This window comes from Oryctolagus cuniculus, chromosome 10 (genome assembly GCF_051225735.1).
Source record: "Oryctolagus cuniculus isolate XC-2025 breed Fujian yellow rabbit chromosome 10, ASM5122573v1, whole genome shotgun sequence".
NCBI lineage: Eukaryota > Metazoa > Chordata > Mammalia > Lagomorpha > Leporidae > Oryctolagus > Oryctolagus cuniculus.
The window spans coordinates 50,813,052-50,827,719 of NC_142876.1; the positions used below are offsets into that span (position 1 = coordinate 50,813,052).

General features: G+C 38.3%; 1 protein-coding gene across 3 annotated transcripts in view; it reads left to right on the forward strand.

Annotated features, from left to right (window-relative positions):
* CHST9 (carbohydrate sulfotransferase 9) overlaps positions 1 to 14,668 on the forward strand; it is a 369,777-nt gene that overhangs the window by 166,795 nt on the left and 188,314 nt on the right. For all 3 annotated transcript variants that reach the window (XM_070050355.2, XM_051851321.3, XM_089305224.1), the window contains exon 4: positions 4,246 to 4,287. In XM_070050355.2, coding sequence (XP_069906456.2) covers positions 4,246 to 4,287 — 42 coding nt within the window. The remainder of the gene's footprint in view (positions 1 to 4,245; positions 4,288 to 14,668) is intronic.

Genomic DNA, 14,668 nt, shown 5'->3' on the forward strand with positions numbered 1-14,668 from the left:
ATCCCGCGCCCCGACCGGGACTAGAACCAGGTGTGCTGGCGCCGCAAGGCGGAGGATTAGCCTAGTGAGCTGCGGCGCCGGCCTATCTGATATTTAATAAGCATTCAGCACACGTTAGTTCTCCTTGTGGTTATTATTGATTTAATAATTGTACATCCAGGCAATTTTTCAAGAAAGGAAAAAATGATAAAGGTTAGACTAAATCAATATTTTGAAAGAAAGTATTGGGATAATTTAAATCCAACAACCAAATAATAGATAGCAAAAGATTTGAAGTTCATGATTTTTAACTTTTTGTATACAAATATATAGGTGTAAAATTAAGAAAGTATTTATTATCTCATTTCTGCAAAGTTAGATCAGAAGAGGAAACACCTGATTCATTGAAAACAAGGTTTTTGCCCATTCAAATGTAATTGAAATTGCCAATGGCCTTAGATGCTACTCCACCTCTCCCTGTCATTATATTTCCTGTTAGGTAAGGATTATGATAAATAGCTTAATTAATTTATCAGGTATCAAGAATTACTTTGAGTTCTTTTGGGAAAGGTACACGCTGGTCATATTGTGTTCTCTCACCTGGCCCATTGTGTTATTCATGCTTCATGAGGTTTTCCAACCTTTATGATAGGGCTCAATGACATGCTAATGTTTTTAAAAATGAATTTTCCATCAAAGTTCTACTCCTATTCATTTATTATGGTGTTTATGCCAAGTTTCCACAGATGAAGCATGCTTCACCACAGACAACAAAAAATGGCTCAGAATAAAGTAAAGGGATAAAGAGGAGAGATTCCCTTTGATTAGATTGCATATGCCACTAAATTAAGTCTTAATTCTATATTAAATACAAGAATATATGTACTAGATATGTAATTCACATTTTGGCTAATTTCAGTGGTTCTGGCCAAGCCAAATTACTTTCTGTGATGCGAGGCAAAACCCCACTGCTGACATTTAAATTCATGCTTATAGTTGATGATGGAGAAACAGTCATAGTTATTTAATATATGACCACATAGCTAATCAGTTAGTCTACATTGATTTTGTGGACTGTCACACAATCATCCTGGACAGTCACTACATTAAAATATTAATGTAGTAGCAATGATTTAGAAGATCAAAACGTGTAAAGAAGTATACACTTTACAGATAAGACTATGAAGGTGGAAAAATACATGTTTCCTTAGGAGAGGATACATAAAATCAAAAATTTCATTTACTTTTCATATCTTTTTATCAGATTCTTTAAGAAATATATTTCAAAAGTTAAATGTGATATGTATTTTACTTTGCATGGCACTAAACTAGGTTTGGGGAAGTTACAGTTATAAACCTGTGTTCAGTAGGTTTACTATATAGCATGGGAAACATGCATTTGATGAATATACTTCAGTCTGTTCTGGATGCACAGCCAAAGCAGACCAGGGAAGAGTACCCAATACCTGAGTACACTCTCATTAACATGTCCTTATGCCAGGTTTCCAAGGACCCATTAGAAATTGGCAGATTACGTTGCACAGCTTTTACATTTGAACCAGCATGGAGATGAAAGAAAGAGCCTACCATGTCCACATTTTCTAAGGAAATGCCTTGATATTATAAGCCAGAGACCTTAAAAGCAATACCTGATTAAAACAATCACTCATACAATCAATAAGCAACTATCCAGATTAAGAGATAAGGAAGCAGCTGCACTTGACTTTTTGAATAGCTATTTTTCTACACCAATTTAATTTACTTCCATGATTAATGGGCAGACTACATAATGATGATATGCTAGATAAAATCAATTTTTTATGGGGGAAGATTTTGGATTCTAGCCTAAATGATATTCTTTTCACTAAGCCATGAAAGTGTGACCTTAATCATACTACTGTTACATGGGTGAACAGGTAAATATAGAGTTGCAATTACATTAAAGTGGGTTGCAGCAGTGGGTTACATATCAGGTTCCAACCCATGGGGATCAGATGTACTAAAGGACCTATTACATATTGATGAGCTATATAAATGACTTATAAATACCTTCATCCAAAATGCAGAAATTACTAAATCAAGAAGACTGCTGATACTTTATACTAGGAAATTCATAACAACACTATTCAAAAAGCCTTCAGTTGTATTCTTAAAATCATTTAAAAGATAGAATAATATTTCTTTGATGCAGGTATAAACTAGTATATTTTAGAGTGAATGAAATTTGGTGAAAGATTGTGTTAATCTACAGTTATATTTTTCACTGAGAATCTGTGTAAAATTAAGTGCTTAGGACAAATGTCTTTGGGCAAGGAACCAATAAGATGTTTATCCTAATTGGGATTTTAAAAAGACAATATTATAAATGAACCACAGTGAGAGTGGATTATTTAGACGGAGCAAGAGAAAACAGAGATTTTATGTTGCCACTGCTTCAGCCATACCACCTCAATGTAAGATTTTTTATGCTTTTGAAAATTATTTGAGAGGCAAAGAGACAGAGAAAGAGACAGACAGAATTCCCATCCCAGGTTCACTCCCCAAGTGACCACTACAGCCAGAGCTGGATTAGGCCAAAGATAGGAGCTGGAAACAAACCAGGTTTCCCATATGAATGGCAGTGACTTGAGCCAGCAGGAAGCTGGAATTGGGAGCAGAGCTGTGACTCAAGCCCAGGCACTCCAATATGGGATGCAGATGTCCTAAGTGGCATCTTAACTACTGCGCTGAATAATTCACTACTTGCTCAAGTTTTTTTTTTTCCCTTAAGATTTATTTTATTTATTTGAAAGGCAGAGTTATATATAGAGAGAGGAGATAGTGAGAGAGAGAGAAAGAGAGGGAGAGAGATCTTCCATCCACAGGTTCACTCCCCAAATGGCTGCATCAGCCAGGGCTGGGCCAGACTGAAACCGGGAGCTTCTATCTGATCACCCAAGTGCTTGCAGGGGCCCAAGCACTTGGGCCATCTGCACTGCTTTCCCAGGTGCACTAGCAAGGAGATAGATGGGAAGCAGAGCAGCCAGGACACAAATAGGCGCCTGTATGGGATGACTGTTGTGGGCAGCAGCTTTACCCATTATGCCACAACACCAGCCCCTCAAGTTTTTATCAACAATTATTTAAATGAAAAGCACATAGAGAGCAAAATATTACATATGTATGTATAAAATATAGACTACAATGGCCAATAATAATATACTATATATTATAGTATATATTATATTACAGTTGTATAGTATATATTAAAAATAATGTGGCATAGTATAATATATATTTTATTCAGAATATGTTACTTAAGGGGAGAATTTGAACTGTGTAACCCAAAAAGCCAAAAGCTACAGAGTCATGTAATTATCTCTTGCAGATTCCTAGGATAGGTGGAAGTTGGCCTCTTCCCAGCAACTGAACAAGTAGAATAGTTGAATAAGTAGAAATACACTGTTCCTCTCTCTCTCTCTCTCTCTCTCTCTCTCTCTAACTCTGCCTCTCAAATAAATAAATCTTAAAAAAAAATGACTAAACTATATTACATCTGGCTTACTTCATCTGCCAGAAAGAAGCTCTTCCTGAATATCAGGCTGGGGAATCACCAGTTCAAGGAAAATTCTAAGATTTCTTTATTACAATTCTCATTACAGAATAAATTACAATTAATTTCAGGGTAATTTAGATATTCATGAGATTGCTTCCCTCAGAGTCTTCTTCTTTTACGTTCAATTTCAGTTCTTTCACTCTTCCGAGCTTCCCAATCTAAAGTATCCAATAGTAGACCAATGATCCTCTATGCAGGAGATGCGCATGATATTTCTATCTTGAGAACCAATTTTATCCAAAGGTATATATTCTAGGTATTCAATTTTACATGAAGATTCTAAGTGGAAAATGTAACGATATTAACACACTGGTGTGTTATGGAGTAGAACATGAAGAATCAAGGGAAATCATCTTCCTTGCAATGACTGTTTTCCAACTGCACTCACCCCATCTGTTTTCAGCTCCATCCAAAGCACAGACACAAAGCCTAGTTGTCTTGTGTGCAGATTGAAAGTAATACCAGATTTCCTACTAGGTGACCCCAAGCCTGTCATCTCTGTATTTTTAACCCAGAGACATAGAGGATGACATAATGTATTTCTCCCACAATTTCCCTTGTTTCAAATAAAATATGAGAACTTTAAACTCATCTTTGTATACAGAGTTTTGCAGACGTCTTTAGATATGCTGGCTTTCCACAAGTGTAAATTTTCTTTCTGTTCTTTTCAGGATGGGGGCCTATGAGTTATCTGCAACCTGTACCCAGAATCAGTGAGTAGCCTTCTCATAATGTTTGAGTCTCAGGTATTGTATACATAAGCAAACCAACAACTGGAATAGATGAAAACCTTACAGTGTTTTTTTAAGCACCTGTTCAGTAACAAAAACCATCACTAGAAAGCACAGGCTAGATGGCACTATTAGATTGTATAAAATCTTGGAGGGTCAGGAGAAAAACACAGACCAGAATCTTTGCCCTCCAGGAATTTACAAAAAAAATCAAAAGTTTCCAAGATCAATTTCAGTTATATCTAACTTGATGAGTAATTAATGTTTATCTTAGTTGAAAAAGTTTGCATTTTTCTACTTTTGTTTTTAAGGTTTTCCTTAGGATATTTATTTTTCAAAATGTCGTCTTCTATAAATGCAGTAAAAATGTGTTAACTCAGATACTGCTGATTCACAGTTTTTCATCATTTGGTCTAGACTAAGCTGAAACTTACCTTTGATTTGTCTGTAAGGAATGGATTTGATAATCAAAATATAGAGACCACTGTAACCCATGTTAAATGAACACATTGTTTGCACAGCTTTAGCATAAGTGGACCTTAGACAAAAAAGATTCAGCTGTAAAATAAGGATCCATTTTATCAAGTGGTTGTCTCCTTAGACAAGCTTTATTGGCAGATTGTAGTATTGAAAGAAATAAAATTGCATTGCCTTCAAAAATCTGACTTCCACATTTCAGGCTGGCTTTTCCTCCCCACTTTTCCAAACTCATTATTCCAATCAAATGAAGTTTCCTATTGTGTAATATGTGAACATAAGAATTTATTAATGGGAGAAGATCAATTCCTATTAAGTTACATTTACAAATTGCAAATGTAAAATTTAATGTTTGAATGCTTATTCATAGCATTGATCACCTGGATCAGAGCAGTGTATTTACCTTCACAAGGAAAATTATGGATCATTTCCTTTCCTTTTTCATTTATCTTTTCATTTGAAACTCAGTATTTTTACAAAGTAAACAAGACAAATTCCCAGCATAAAGCAAAGGTTTGAGGTAAGAAAAAAAGATCAAAATTAGACCACGTCTTTCTTGGGGCATTTGGAAAAATTGGAATAGAAACTGAGTCACAATTCATTTGTTTATTCTTTTATTCATTCAGCAATCATTTAGCCAAGGGCAGTGCCTAGTACATCAAGGGATATAGCAATAAATATAATTCTCTTCTTGTTTCATCGTGCTAGCAGCCCATCAGTTCAGACTGAAATGGAGACAGTTTCATTAGTAATAATTTCCTCGTGTAATAAGTGATGTATTTCCCAATAAGCAAAGTGTTCTGGGAACATGAAGAATACATCATTAAATCTCATCAGAGGAGTAGGAGAAATAATCATAGCAGATATAACCTCTGAGCTGATTCTTAAAGAAGGAATAGAATTCCAATAAGTAGAGGAAAGGATGGTATTTCAAGAGAACACATTTAAAAAACACAAAAGCATGGAGATCTAGATGTACATGGATTGCTGGAGAAAAACAGCAAGCTTAGGATTGTGGAGTGCCTAGTGGGTGAGGAGCGGTGTTTGATGTCTAGAAACATATGTGACCAATAACAGACGCCCTTTAACTGGTTGTAAAAACAATAACTGGTGCTCAACTCAAAAGGTTGAAATGTGAAGACATGCTAATAAACAAGACCACTCAGGGACAAAGGAGAAAACTTGTAAACATAGAATAGAATCAGCTTCTCCCTGAGACAGGAGGAAAAGATGGGTATAAAATACACATATTATGTATTTATAAATACATATATATGTTTATATATATATATATATATCTATGTTTGAATGTGGATATAAAGAAATCTAGGGGGGTTTATGTCTCAGAGCTTCCATTTTCTTCCCACTATACCATTGAGATATAGAAAAGGAGACCACAAGTTTGAATCCCAATTCACCCTCCATGAATAATAGAATGTGCCTCTCTAAATTTCAGTGTTACTACCTGTAACATGGAAACAATAATAGTGAATTCATAGGTGTGAAAAATGTATAATGTGACAGCACTTTATAAACTATAAAATATTCTATCATGAGAAACAGCCTATTACAGTGGCCAGAATGCATATAAGGAGTGACCTCACTGGGTTCTTATATATAAAACAGGGATACAACTGTGCAGCTTACGCAGGTTACTGAAATCATGAAACACCAGTATGTGCCATGTATGCACATAAAAGGTGCTCTATGAGCAGGAGCTACTAGGTTGTTATTCCTCTGTGAATAAGAACTTGCCTCTGGGGAGAGAGAAAAGAAATTGCAACGGGGAATGAAAACAAGAAAGAGGCATGTAAAAGCATTTTCAAGCATAATTAAGAACTCATCTGGAAATAGGACTTTGCAGGTACAGCCATATTTATATTTATGCTCTTCACAACAGCCGAAATGATGATTTGGTGATCTAGGAAGACACAAGCAGGTACACTAGAGGCTGAGGGCCAGTGCCATTGTGGGTACAATTGGAAATGTTGATCAGTGTAGATCTCAGAAGTTTAGAGATCTTCTCCAGCCTCAATACTTGTTGGCTGAATAGTGCCTTTCCTATTCAGAGTCAGCAGCCTGGGATTGTAAGGCTTTTTTCATTGTCATTTAAGTGACCTACCCCAGAGGCTTAGTGCCAGATGCCCTCACCATCAGCTGCACTCCAGTTTGAGGGCTACTGCTCTGAGTAGGACAGTGGTCAGCCAGGTGTCTAACTGTCCCTCCTGTTCTCTCACCTTCCACCCTTGGCTGACAGCACTGCTCAGCCTGTTCCCAGCCACCTCTCCCACCTGGGTTTTTGTTGTTTCCTACCACAAGAGACAGCAAAAATGTTTCCCATCTCCTCTGGAACAGAAAAGTAGAATTTGAGCCATGGATAAAGGAGCAAGACTGCTTGCTACCTATCATTTGTGCCAATAGAACCAGTTCTAAACCTCAGCACAGAATTTGCGGTTGCCATAGGCAGACTGCGACTGCACTTCTGCGCACACTTGGAAGTGGGTTATAGCATCAGCTACCAAGAGAATGTCCAGTGTCCTCTTAAAATGCTTAATGAGCCTTGGAGGCTCCAAAAGAGAGCTGCCAAATCTATCTTGATAGTTACTAAACTCACCTCAGAGGGAGATTCGAATTGCAAGAGCTCTAGTCTTCAATTTGCCAAATGGCAGTAATAAAGAAAATATAGGCAATTTCTTGCACATTATTAACTCCTATTTTAATTAATGGAAGACACATTCCTCATTTGGGAACACAGTTGATTCACTCACTCAGTGATTATCCATCAAGGATATACTAAATGCAAGGTGCTAATAACTATTCAAGATCTATATTCAAGAATATAGGAATTGTCCATGAGTAATATCTTAAATATCAGGGAAATTCAGAGAAAATCCTAGGTTCCTGTGAAAATACAACTCTGGAGATTCATTAGGGGTTGAACAGTCACAAAGCTTTTTCTTCTCCCTCCCCTGTGAATATCAACATCAATCAGGTAAAACTCAGCTCCAAGTACCTTGTTTCCTGTATGTTACTTTCACTCAGCTGTGGTCATCGACCACTGTGTAGATTGTCCCAGGATACCACTGCATCCCCACTCCCCACATGTGGGACTTCCCTACACAGCACAATCCATGCTGAAAGCAGCCCTGCCTTCCGCCTGGTAGGAGGAACCAAAAACTGCTCCTCCTGATTCTGTTTCCAATGGGGATTTCTCCCTCCAAACCACACATGCACATCAGTCCCGTCCTGCATGTGATTCTGTCACCTGTACCATACCAACCAGACCCCAATGGCCTCTACAGCTACCATTTTATTCCTACCTGGTTCATGTACAGCTTTCATCCTACATCTGCCAGAGGGAGAATCTCACCTCTCATTGAAGACAAAATGCAGAGATAAACATCTATCCACTTCAATTCTTTGGCTCTAACTACACCTTCCTTCCATTTCTTCCTTTAAATAGCATTTCTCCTCTTTCTGGGTTATTTGTATATTTTCTTCTTTTCCCTCAGTTCTACTCTTTACATATATCACAATCTCAATAGCTCATATATTAAAATCTTAGTAGCTGTTGAGATAGAGTCTTTTGGTCTATTTCCCACTTAGTTCGAAGAACAAAAGACTCACATCCATTTAGTGGTAAACTCAAAATTAGGAATGTGTGTGCAGTAGCATTTAGTTTACACATTCTTCTCATTGTTACTTAAAAATCCTTTACTGTACAGTGAATCAGTGGTTAATTTGAGTCAATCCTGTGAGTATGACAGTGAGAATACAGCCCAGACTGCAACAGCTCAGACATAGGGATCTGGATCAGACGTTCACCTCAAATCTCCTAAACTCTACATCCTATACTTCTGAAAGCCTCCACGTATGGAGACAAAAGAAACCACTTTCCTTCTATTCTGTGAGTGCAATGTCATTTCTCAGTGTTTTTGAGCTGAAAAATATTCCTTGGAATTCATGAAGAAAACCTTTGGGTAGGATTTAGGTACCAGAATAGGACACATATAGTCGGGGTAAAACGTTTTACATGTTGAAGACACACCTTTCCAGAGTGGGGGGCTGCTTTTGTGCACAAACTGCAGTGGAGTGGGATTTTTGAAGAGTTGCTCCCAGCCGACCACTGCAGGTGCTACCTCGAGTTGAGTCTGCATACCTGGTCACTCCCTAGAGCTTTGCATTCCATAGGTGCCCTCTGCTGTGCAGAGTGTCCTTGTGCTCACTGGGCTCCAGAGGAGGCAGGCACATCTCACATTCAGGAGCACAGCAGACTGAAGAGACGGGGCTCCCAGACTTGAGTGGGGACCCAAATCCCATACAAGACATGCTTTGGGGTATATTCTTGGGTACACAATGCTGATTCCTGCTGTGCTCAGCTTCTCTGGTGAATGTGGCAAATTAAGAACGTGGTGCTTTTTTCTCTTCTTACTATTTGTTGAATTTTTTACTTAGTGTATGTTTAACCTTATGAGTATAAAATAGACTGAGAGTAGATAATTGTAAAAATTAAAGGGAGGGAAGGGAAGGGAAGGAGGAGGGAGGGTGGAAGCATGGAGGGGAAAGAGGTAGGGTGGAAAGGGTTATTATGCTCCTAGATCTGTATATATGAATACATGAGATTTGTTCACCTTTAAACATTTTTTTAAAAAGGAAGTGCTGCTGTGTTAATATCAAGGTTGAGATTGGCAGCCCTACACTTGCCTCCCATGCCTAGGGGCAGGCTACCCATTGTCAGCCTGAACATTCTTTTCTGTAAATCCAGGATTACCAAGGCTAGTAAGAAGGGTTAGAGACTTTCCTACAACCTTCTTGAGCTTATGTGAGAATGAAGCCTTACAAATCTTAAAAGAATTGATGAACCTGATGATATTTCTTGTTTAAAAAAAAATGCAGCATAAACTTTTAGATTTGTGGCCTAGCAATCTCAGCTGAAAAACTCTTATCCTGTAGGGAAAATGAAAATGCTCTTTGCCAATCTTACCTACTTTTAGAACTCCAGATATTCAAACAACTTAGAAATTCTGCACACTCTGATGCTGTCCTTCTCATGCCTTAAAAAGAAACTGCAATTAGTGGATTCTTTCTCTTTTGTAGGGGAAGGAGTTGTACATTATTATTTTTGTATAGAAATAATTAACAAAGAAAAGTGGCATCCCACAGTTAATTTAGCTGTTCTGTTAAATATTTTCCCAGTGTTTGAATTACAAGAACATACTATTTTAATAAGCAGATTTGAAAGTGTTTTTCTCCTTCTCATTGAGGTTTGAAGTAATCTAGAGGGTCAAGGTTTCCAATCTTTTCCTCTTGCATTAAAATGATCTGTCATTTCCATTGTGGCTACACCCCAAAGTCAATTTTTTTAGTCTTGTTAAAGTGACCTATAGAATAATTCAGTGTGCTAGAGATGGAATTCTTCTCAAAGTGTAACTACTCCCCTTGCTGGTATAAAATGGCAATGACATTCATCTTTGAAAATTTAAACTTGATCCAGGGATTTTGTTTTTATTTTTTGATGTCTTTATTTTTTTTGAACTTCATAATAAATTGAGGCTTAGTCTAATGAAATGAGACACATTCATGTCATTATACTCTGTAAATAAGATCAGCTGGGTTTCTAGAATATTGTACAAGAATTTTTTAAATGTTTCTCATGCTTAGAAAGTAGGTAAATATTCTGAATGGTGTTTAGTGATAAAGTCTTTTTTAAATAATAGAATATCTTAATTTTTAAAGTTGAGGTACAATTTATACACAATAAAATATACCAATCTGAAGTGTTCAGTCTATTGAATTTTGATATTTGTATGCATCAGTACAACAGCTACCAGAATAAGATGTTGGATCTCACACCCTAAACAGTTATCTCAGTTGCATTTCCAGTCAATTCTTTTTTTAAAAAAAATATTTATTTATTTATTTGAAAGGCAGAGTTACAGAGAGGCAGAGGCAGAGGCAGAGAGAGACAGGTCTTCCATCTGCTGGTTCACTCCCCAAATTGTTGCAATGGCTGGCGCTGAGAAGATCTGAAGCCAGGAGCTTCTTCTGGGTCTCACACATGGGTGCAGGGGCACAAGGACCTGGGCCATCTTCTACTGCTTTTCCAGGCCATAGCAGAGAGCTGGATTGGAAGTGGAGCAGATGGGACTCTAACCAGTGCCCAAATGGAATGCCGGCACCGCAGGTTGAGGCTTGGCCCACTGTGCCACAGCAATGGCCCCTCCAGTCAATTCTAATCCAAGACCCCACATGCTTTCCCTCTACTCCTCCTCACTGCACAGGTACTCGCATTTTTCACTTCTAGTGCTATGGTTTAATTTGATCTATTCTTGGACCTCATATAAATGGAATCAGGTTTGGACAGTGTCTGGCCTAGTGTTTAAGACATGCTTGGGATGATGGTATCCAGAGCTCCTGAGTTTGAGTCCCAGCTCTACTTCCCAGTCCAATTTCCTGCTGATGTGCACCTTGGGAAGCAGAAGATGAGGGCTCAAGTGGTTGGGTCCCTGCCACCTACATGGGATATTTGGATTGAGGTCCCAGCTCCTGGCTTTGTCACTGCTCAGCCATGTCTGATGAGGGCATTTGGGGAGTAAACCAGCAGATAGAAGTCTCTCTATTCTTCTTTGTGTGTATGTTTCTGTCTCTGTCTCCCTGCTCATCAAAGAAATTAAATAAATAAATATTTTAAATGTAATCATATAGCATATACTTCAAAAAGTCTCTTTTCTATATTCTTGAGATTGTTGTATATACTAACAGTTCACTCATTTTTATTGGTGAGTGTTATTCAGTTGCATGGTGGTACTACAGAGTATTTATGTATTATCCTGTTTTTGACATTTGGGGAAATTATGAATAAAACAATTATGCACATTTTTGTACAAGTCTTTGTTAATATATATTTTCATTCCTGTTGGGTAAATAACAAGAAGTGGAATTAATACATCACAAAGAAAATTTAACTTTATGAGAAATTGCTAAACAGTTCACTAGCAATGTCAAAGGTTCAAGCTATTCCTCATTCACACCAACAGTGGGTGTGAAATGGCATTCACTGTAGTTTAAATTTGCATGTCTCTGCTGGACAGTGCTGTTGCTCATCTTTTTTGGGCTCATTGCTCATGTATATATCTGGTGGAATGCCTAAGTCTTTTCTAGTTTTATTGGATCATGTGTCTACCACTGATTGTAGAGGCTCTTTATAATGATCTCTTTGGACACTAAAAAGCGTTAATCATAAAAGAAAAAAATTAACTTCTTCTGATCAAAATAAAAAATTTCTGGCCAATACTGTGGCATAGAAGGTTAAGCCACTCTCTGCAGGGCCAGCATCCCATATGGGCATTGGTTCAAGCCCCAGCTGCTCGACTTCTGATCCAGATCTCTGCTAATGCGCCTGGAAAAGCAACAGAAGATGGCCCAAGTACTTGGGCCCTTGCACCCATGTGAGAGACCCAGAAGAAACTCTAGGTTCCTGACTTCGGCCTGGCCGAGCCCTGACCATTGCAGCAATTTGGAGAGTGAACCAGCAGATGGAAGATATCTCTCTCTCTTTCCTTCTATTTGTATCTCTGCCTTTCAAATAAATAAATGAATCTTTTAAAAAATAAAAAATTTCTGTTCATCAAAAAGTAATTTTCATAAAATGAGTAGGCAAAGCAGACACAGAAAATATTTAAAATGCATATATCCAGCTAAGAACTTACCTGCAGAATATCATTACCCCAAGGTTGTAAAGCTATTCTATTCTGATTAAAAGCAGTGCTGACAGCAGCTTTTTAAATTAGGAATAATAATGAGGATAGTTTTTAGGCAGATAAAAAAGCAGATTTACAATGGTTAAAACACAGGGTTGTCTGCGTTTTTATAAAATTTGTGATTACTTGTTAATGTTCAAATGTGTCCTTGGTGCGTCTATCCCTTTTCTGAGAAATACAAAGTAGCAATAGAAATTTGGGTATTTTGAAAATTATCAGGTTTGAAGGACTAAAAGTAGGAAAGACCAATGTGAGATTTGAATGTCCTATAAATAATGACTTTAGATAATGATCTTTAAATTGCAAGTGATTTCTATTGCACTATTCATTGTCCTTGAGGAGTGATTTCAATTCCGGGGAGGGGGAGGAGGGGGCAAATCCATGCTGTTTCTTTCCTTTTTTTTTTTTTTTTTTTTTGACAGGCATAGTTAGACAGTGAGAGAGAAAGGTCTTCCTTTTTCCGTTGGTTCACCCCCAACACGTGGCCACTATGGCCAGCGCGTTGCGGCCGGCGCACTGCGCCGATCCAAAGCCAGAAGCCAGGTGCTTCCTCCTGGTCTCCCATGGGGTGCAGGGCCCAAGGACCTGGGCCATCCTCCACTGCACTCCCGGGCCACAGCAGAGAGCTGGACTGGAAGAGGAGCAACCGGGACAGAATCCGGCGCCCGGACCTGGACTAGAACCCCAGGGTGCCGGCGCCGCAAGCAGAGGATTAGCCTAGTGAGCCGTGGTGCCAGCCCATGCTGTTTCTTTGTCATCACCTTTGCTGTGAAAGGATAATAGCAGATTATGGAACCTCTCTACTAATTCATTTATTTCATATATTGATTCAAGGATGTGAAATATATAATGCCTTGAGGATGTTTACTCTGTAAATATCTACCTATCTCTTTCTATAGAGATGCAGATGCAGAAGAAGATACATAAATTCTCATTATCTTTTCTAAGATTATGCTGTAGTTTCACTTAGAGATAATAAAAAATCTAATAATATTCATCCCTTTGGTTAATATTTATTGACCCACACTAGGTACTAGGCACTGGATATACAGTGGTGAACAAATGGCCATGTACCTGACATCTAGGAGTTTAATGTCTGAAGAAAGAGTCAAGTAACAAAAGTATTGTTTTAGACTTTGGCAGATGCTTTGCAGGGATATTCCAGGGTGTTGCAGAGTCAGTAACAGGGAAGACCTCCTTTATGGAGGCCTACCTGACTAAGTGGTATCTAGCAGAGATATGGGTTGAGAGGGACCAGCCATGTAACAAGTAAAGAAGGCTATTAAGTGAAGGAATGGTAGCAGTGAGATCCTTGGGCAGGTAAGAGCCAATGTGGTCCAGGTCAAGGTGGATGGTGTGGTGAGCAAAAGAGAAGGTAAGCCCAATTGATGGTGAGTACTGACTGATAACATGTGGCCTGGAATGAATGACCAGTGTCACCTACTGGTATTCATTGAACAGAATTCTTTTTTTTTTTAATTTTTTAAACTTTTATGTAATGAATATAAATTTCCAAAGTACAGAATATGAATTACAATGGCTTCCCCCCCATAACGTCCCTCCAACCCGCAACTCTCCCCTTATCCACTCCCTCTCCCCTTCCATTCACATCAAGATTCATTTTCGATTCTCTTTATATACAGAAGATCAGTTTAGCATACATTAAGTAAAGATTTCAACAGTTTGCTCCCACACAGAAACACAAAGTGAAAAATACTGTTTGAGTACTAGTTATAGCATTAAATCTCAATGTACAACACACTAAGGCCAAAGATCCTACATGAGGAGTAAGTGCACAGTGACTCCTGTTGTTGACTTAACCAATTGACACTCTTGTTTATGGCCTCAGTAATCACCCTAGGCTCTTGTCATGAGCTGCCAAGGCTATGGAAGCCCCCTGAGTTCACTGACTCTGATCATATTTAGACAAGGCCATGGTCAAAGTGGAAGTTCTTTCCTCCCTTCAGAGAAAGGTACCTCCTTCTTTGATGACCCATTCTTTCCACTGGGATCTCACTTGTGGAGATCTTTCATTTAGGTTTTTTTTTCCCCAGAGTGTCTTGGCTTTCCATGCCTGAAGACAAGAGGTCCATATAATTGTGAGGCAGAGGGTGATGCTGGCCGGC